General features: G+C 38.8%; 1 protein-coding gene across 1 annotated transcript; it reads right to left on the reverse strand.

Moving 5' to 3' along the window:
- Positions 1-377: 377 nt before the first annotated feature.
- Positions 378-2,927, reverse strand: LOC112280778 (uncharacterized). Its single transcript, XM_024516597.3, has 2 exons — positions 2,198-2,927; positions 378-1,779 (listed from the first exon to the last, which is right to left on the reverse strand). Exon 2 carries the CDS (start codon positions 1,552-1,554, stop codon positions 628-630), a length of 927 nt encoding a protein of 308 aa, XP_024372365.1. The 5' UTR covers positions 1,555-1,779; positions 2,198-2,927; the 3' UTR covers positions 378-627.
- Positions 2,928-7,350: the final 4,423 nt, after the last annotated feature.

Here is a 7,350-nt window from a genome sequence, read left to right on the forward strand (position 1 = left end):
AGTGGCTTAAGTTGTCTTTCACGGGATCCAGTGGACCCATGAAATTAAAGCCAGTCTGCTTACCAGCTGCGCAAATCCAATGTCTATATATGCAACATCATCGGCGACAGTTTCCACAGCCCATTCTACAGGCTCATGAGGGAACAAGTTGAAGTGGATATCAGACAACGTTGCTGCAACTTGCTCAGAGACCGAATAAAACATGGCCGAATTCAGAAGCTACAGATGACTGCGAAGGATCACGAGTCCAGTTCTCCGGAAATTTGTTGGTGAAGAACGAGTATTGATGTTCAAAAAAAATGAAACTACGTCGTTTCGAGACATGATGCCACGAGAACGCAGCAGCAACCATGCATGTGCAGGTTTGGGGTCCGGAGTACAACCAAAATGCAGACCAATTGCCTCAGCATCGTTGATACTTCATTTAAGATGTCAGAGAAACAGGTTAGTCCGCTCTAGACTCGGTGTCAGCTATATAGTTTGCACATGATCTGCCGAAATGGTGCACGCACCGAGTCCTGTAATCGTAAAAACTACGTAGGTGTACAAACATCACGACAGGCCAGCTCGTTTCGACAGGAGTACTCTTGTGAGGACTCTTAACGGATCCCATCGTGCTCGAATGAGCTAAATTGACATATTGAAGTCTGAGATGATATAGCTGCTTGGGCACTGTCCCCAGAACAGCCCATCTTCCAATGATAGGTAGAAGTCTAGAGGTGGCATGGCAAGAGCTGCATCCAGCTCCACCAGGGATTCGACGCTGGATGACGAGGTGCTGCTGCTTGATGCAACGGCTGGGGCAGCGACTGCAGCAGTCGGCTCCTGGTTGCTCTTGGATAAAAGGGACATGACCTTGCGAGCCGCCGCTTTAGCTTCTCGCTGAACGAACATCTTGATCTCCTCAGAATGCCCGGGGACATCGAGCCTCAACTTTGAAGGCAACGAAGGGAATGTTCCGTTAAGTTCTGGAAAGTTGAACTTGGTCTTCTTGTTGGTGTAGAAGACCCCTGCATCATATGCTGCGGCTGCTTCAGTGTCAGTGTTATAAGTCCCCAGCCAAATGGTTTTCTTCCACTTGGAGGGCCTAATCTCCACGAGGTATCCGCTCACGCCTTTGCGCTGTCGAACGCCCTTGTATCTTTGTGATCCAGTTTTGGAGCCGTTAGGAGGTCTGCCCCTTTGAGGCAAAGGCTTGATGTATGGCGAGGAAGTAACTCCTAGCGGTGAATCGGAGTTGGGTACGGTCTCTACCTTAAATGGCTGCTCGTAAAGACTAGTGACCGAATCAACCTCAGCCATGGCAATTGTCCGTGAGAGTACAGGTGGTTGGCAAAAATCCACCAAATTCCAAAGATCACCGGAAAATGATGCTGGGATTTCCACAGGTTTCACGTCGTGGGTTATAGGGAAGTAGCAATTATAGCACCTACCGGTGTGCTCCGACTGGATGCCAGATCCGCATACGCATTGAGCCCATCCTTGAGGTCCACTGCGCTGCAGAAGCTGGGTGTCGACGTCTCGGAAGTGGGCATACTCCCCCAAGTCAGGCATATTTACCGCGCAATGATATTGCAGACACAGAAAGCGTGTCCAATTTCACTCTGGTCAAGATATTGCCTTTGAGTATGAGAACAGGCTCTACGGATCTGAAGACTGAAGGTTTGGGATGTTTAGAACAATCAGCTTGTCCGTAGAACTTCTGCATTCAACGCCACCACTCCATTCAGGGTCTGATGGTACTTGGAACCATCTCTCTCAGACATACTGTCAATCTCACTGCACAAAACGAAGATGCTAACAGGGTCAGAAAGATATCCCACAAGAATCCAAGACTTATTTCTGAATCTAATGAATTTTGCAGATGAGGTAAGATTCCCAAAATGGGCTACAGACTGAGGTGCTACGATAACTTCTTCTTCGTGGGAGGGACACATTTGCCTTCTAATGGGACTGGCTACGTTTTACAGCTAGCAACACTAGGTTCAATTAGTGGAGAGGGAGGTGGAGCCAAACCGTCAAAGGTCTAAAACCTTCACATTCCATAAACACACTCTAGGAATACCAGACTCTTCCCACACTTGAGACTTCGCTCTAGTCCTATGGGAGTTATGTATCACGCCAATCTCAAACCACATCTTCGTTATTCTACACCATTAAAAACAACAAACAGCGCAGTAAGGTTCCAAATCCTCGCCTTCAAATTGGTGCAGGCATTTAAATTCCGACATGCAGGCTTGGTGCATTTGCACATGAGGCGCTTGAAAAACCCGCTTGATAAGACGCCAAAGCTGCTGTTCGAGATTGTCCCGTTGACCTCCACAAGCGTAGCTTCACTGAGACCTCAGATGTCAAAATTCGAGAACGCAATCCTCCACACTACATTCGCTCCTATCAACCTCCGCAAACAAGTTACACTCCCTACGCCCACACACCCTTTCAAAGCAATACCTACCGCTCACCCCCTACTCTCAGATGCGCATGGGAATCTGTGAACAAAACGCACTCGTTCAGTTCGGCGTTGCGCAATGACGACTTTTCAACACGGCAACTGCTTGCGGTAAGCAGACCATCCGAGGGACCCGGAGGAGGAGGATGCCAAGCTCGAGAACCCCCGCAAAGATACAGCTAAATGGCAATGCACGACGACGACTACGACTGTGCAGTAAGGCTGATGGAGCTTCTTCAGCTGGACGGATCAGGCAAGACTAGGCTCACGGAGAGACAGAAAGCGCAATTGCACTTGCAGCGAAGGAACTGTCTGTATTTTGATGCTTTGGGAGCTGCGGCTGAGCTTGGCTTGCTTTGGGTTTATATCCGCGTCAGCCATCGGCTTCAGTCAACCAGAGGGTCCCGGAGCTCCTCCGTGCCTGACGTGAGGGATCTCGGCCCCTGAAGCCCTGGCTCGTTCTCTTTGGGGAAGACCCGCTCTTGCTTTGCTCCACCGCCTCCGTGGGGCCCATGTGCTGATTGCCCAATTGGCTACACCCGATCTCACGGTGAAGTGAAGAAAAATTACCATTCGAACCAACGGAAAGAGTACTCTGAGTCCCCGTCTGCACCCTCGGCCTGGAGAGCTTTGTTCTTTTGGAAATCTTTCTGGGTCGAGTATCTTTCTTTTTAATTTGTAAAAAAAATTCAGTTTGAGTCGCACATTTGCTGCTGAACAGTGTGACTGTTTCTCTCAACGGGTTCAAATTTAATCCCTCACGCGTAGGAAAGCCTTTCCCAATCACATGCTCACCTACATGTTTCTTCCAGGAATCTTGCACTTTTCAATTGAGTTTTACCGTGTGGCCTGATATGGAAGCCGAGAGGAGGACAACCACCGTGTACGAACCTTACAATCCTGAGAGTTTGGAGTAATTGCAATCGCTCTCTTTCTTTCTTTTGTTTTGTTTTTTTTGTTTTTTGTCTTTTCAGCACTTGAAAACCTCTTTGCTGCTTAATGAATTACTTCATATATAATTTCAGTGAAGCTCCATGCTTCAACTTGAGGCTCTAACACTGGGCGAGTGACCTTTACCTTAGGAGAGAGAATTTAGTTCCACGAGATGGAGTCTCTGTTAGCAGCTGCTCTTATCCTTAGGGCTAGCACTCCTTCGATATTGTTCCAAACATGAGAATATTGTTCCCTAGTGATCCCAAGAGTTCCCATCACAGTACTTAGTTTATATGTTTCCTCTTTGATCAATGAACTTACAGTTCCCTCTAGTCAATGCACACAATGTTCTCATATGCACAATGCTTTGAACAACACCTTTGTATACTATGAAGAAAGCATCAATTGTGAATAGTAGTAAGATCCTTTCTTCTATGTGATAGAATATGTCCAATTTAGGATCTGACTTTGAAGTTACAATTAACAACATATGCTAGGATAGAGAGAGTAATTGCACTTCTTCTCCTCTATTGCACTACATTTTTAGTATGATGGCCTCTATTGCATTTATAATATGATGGCGTCTAGCTCACCACAAGGCATGTACACACTTTGAGAGTTGTATCACCTCATCAACATGGAGAACTACAAAATGTGGGCCTTTTGTTTCAAAAATGTGGTTGAATGCAATGGTTTGTACAAGTAGTGTACCACCCTAGCCTCTCCACCACTCTCAATAGTTGAAAAAAAAAGGATAGGAGTAGGTCTTGAGTAACTTTAACAATAATATTAAGCACATCACTCTTGAATAATGAAATGATTATCTAATCCGTATGAATGCTAGAGCACTAAAAAAACAAGCATGATGTCTATGGATGAATATTTGCTAGAAATAAAAGAAACAATTGACATCCTTAAGGATATTGGAGTTTTTTTTCTCAAACCAATTATGGTATGGTATATGATCTCCAATCTTCTTTTAGACTATGACATCACTAAGCAGATGATTTTAGGTAATAATAAACTACCAACCTACTCTACACTCCTTATGTACCTTCTTAATGAGGAACTATCAAAACATATTCAAAAGCTTATCTACAAAGAAACAAAAGCTCTTCTCTTCTATTGAAATAATCTCAAATACCTTTATAATCGATCTATACTTCTTTGATCTACTAGCCATTACCATAATCTCAATCATAATTAAAGCTATTCTCATCAATGTACAATCTTCTTTTTGGAGGATAGTTTCCTCACCATACTCAATACAACAAAAGATATGCCTTCTTAGTCATCAATCTCATGGCTCTTACTTTTGATACTATGAGTGCCCTCTAAATCGACCTTGTGATTTACAATGTAATCATCTTAAAAATAACATTTGCAATATAGAATAGCTATGCTTCTTGAAATCCAATCTATGCTTTGTTTAATATGATAAGCATCCCTCAAGTTAAACTAATACCATCAAAGCTTACTTCCATGACACCTACAATGCCCTTCCTACTATCAACAATAACTATTGCAATGAAAATGCTACTATTATAGAAGATGTTTATTTCGTTGGTGTTAACATCACCAAATCTGGTTCATCATCTTCTTCCTAGTACCTAGACTCTAATGCTTTTTAAACATTATAAGTAACTCTAAGGTTTTTTTTCCTCTCTTCATCTTAATATTGACTCTCAAATAACCTCAATTAGTAAGTACAATCATAGTGTTATTGATATTAGTAATATAATAATTTACCTTTTCAACAACTTAATACAAAAAAAAAAAAAATTATCATGTTTTGTATGGATTAGGCATTAAAAAGAATTTACTTTCTATTGGCTTCTTAGCATAGAAGGGCCATATTTTATTTTATTTTTTTAATTTTATACAATATTTTTGCTTCATCAAAAATTCATATGGTATTTCATTGCTTGAATTGACCATCAAATCTTTGATAGAGTCTACTACCTTCATTTCACTACTCTTCTTAATTGTTTCAAAATTAACTCCTACTCACTACATACAACATCAATACTCTCTATCACCTCCATTGCTGCCTTTTGAAATCATAGATTAAGTCACATCAATCTACAAGGTCTCTATTACATGATCTAATATCATGCTATAGACAGGCTTTCTGCCATCTCTATTACTAACGATTCTTTTGCCATCTATCTCCAAGGAAAACAATCTTATACAATAAGCCGACAAATACAATAAAAAAATAACCCACTATATCTTCAAGCTAATTCACTCTAATATCATTAAACCCTTTTAAATCTCATCTTCCAATAGGATAGGCTACTTCATCACTTTTATTGACAATTATTCTTGGATGACTTTTTTTTATTTCATAAAATGAATAAATAAATAAATAAAAATTCTTTTCACCAATTCTATATGTTTTATCTCACCATTGAATTGCAATGTGACAACAAGCTTTATATTCTATATATTGTCAATGACAATGAATATATATATATATATATATATATATATATATATATACTACCTTTCATGACTATTGTGTTGAATATGGTATCTATCAAGAATTCATCTAATTATATATTTTTTAACATAATAGCATTTCTAAATATCGTAATTATATTTTACAAGACATAATTAGATTCTTCTTCTTCAAATGTAATCTATCAAGCTTCTTGTAAGCCAAAGCAATCCAAACGACTTGTTTTTTATTTAATTAGCATATTATAAATGTTCACTTACACATAATACATACAAAATATTTAATTGGAGTCAAATCCAATATTTTCCACCTCTAAGTCTTTTGCATTATTTTCTATTCAATAGATACTACTTTGGCCTAATACAAACTTGTTCCTTATTTGAAATGGTATATTTATTTTAGCCTTGATGATCACACGAAAGTTAGCAAATACTTCAATACATTCAACTATTGTGCCATTGTCTCGAAGGATGTCCAATTTTTAGATGAAAATACATCTTATGTACTTTTTGTTGATTTTTTTTTACTTATTTTTTTCCTCCTCCCTTTTTCCTCTATGATAGTTTTTTTTTCAAGTATTCTCTACTAGTCCATACAATTGTTAGATCTAAAAATTCCTCTGATTCTACCAAGCTTGAATCCAGTCCCTTTCATCTCTATGGAGCTCTCACTATCATTTCTATAATCTCCTATAATTACACCACTTGCTCCAATTATTCCACCTCTCTTCCTTAATACTCTATTTTGTTGCTCCATCTGATCATGTCATGTCTTAAGCACCCACCAAGATAATATCACATTGGACCTCACCAAAACCTTCATTGGAGTTATTAAAGAAGGTGGCAAATATCTCTTCTATTAACTAGTTGCTCCCAATATCCACTAGATCTAAGCCTTGCTCAAAGAATATATCACAATCACCTTGTTTTCTGTCTAAATTATTCATTATATGGTTTCCATCAAACTCTTTAAACTTCATATAATATAATCAATGCCAACTTACAATACTAGGGTCCCTACAAAATCGATGTTGATTCCAACATCGATGAATCATGTTTCTTCTCTATCTAATATTATACATCGACGACTTCTATATTATAGATTTTTATCCTTGCAACATCTTTAATTTCAAAGCACAACTCCAACAATTATACAAAATGTCAGACCTTGGTTGATTATAGAATTTTCTTGGCATCTAATTCAAATAAACTTCTTGCAATATTATGATCCACCAAATAAGCTATATGTACAAGTTCAATATAAAATATCATGTAAATTTTGCTCCTATTTATGTATTGTTGTTTGACTTTGTTAAATTAAGCAAAGATACTCATTCATTATTATTGTTTAATAATATAATTATATAGTAAAAAATAAAAAAATATGGATGTTATTATAGAAGAAGCTAGTAAAAATACGTAATAGAAAAATAAGAATAAATGATAGAAAGATAATAAAAAATTTAGCCCTAATATTGTCTTTTATAGAAGGGACTTTTATTTACTTT

Source organism: Physcomitrium patens, chromosome 4 (assembly GCF_059467195.1).
Source record: "Physcomitrium patens ecotype Gransden chromosome 4, ASM5946719v1, whole genome shotgun sequence".
NCBI classification, from domain to species: Eukaryota; Viridiplantae; Streptophyta; class Bryopsida; order Funariales; family Funariaceae; genus Physcomitrium; species Physcomitrium patens.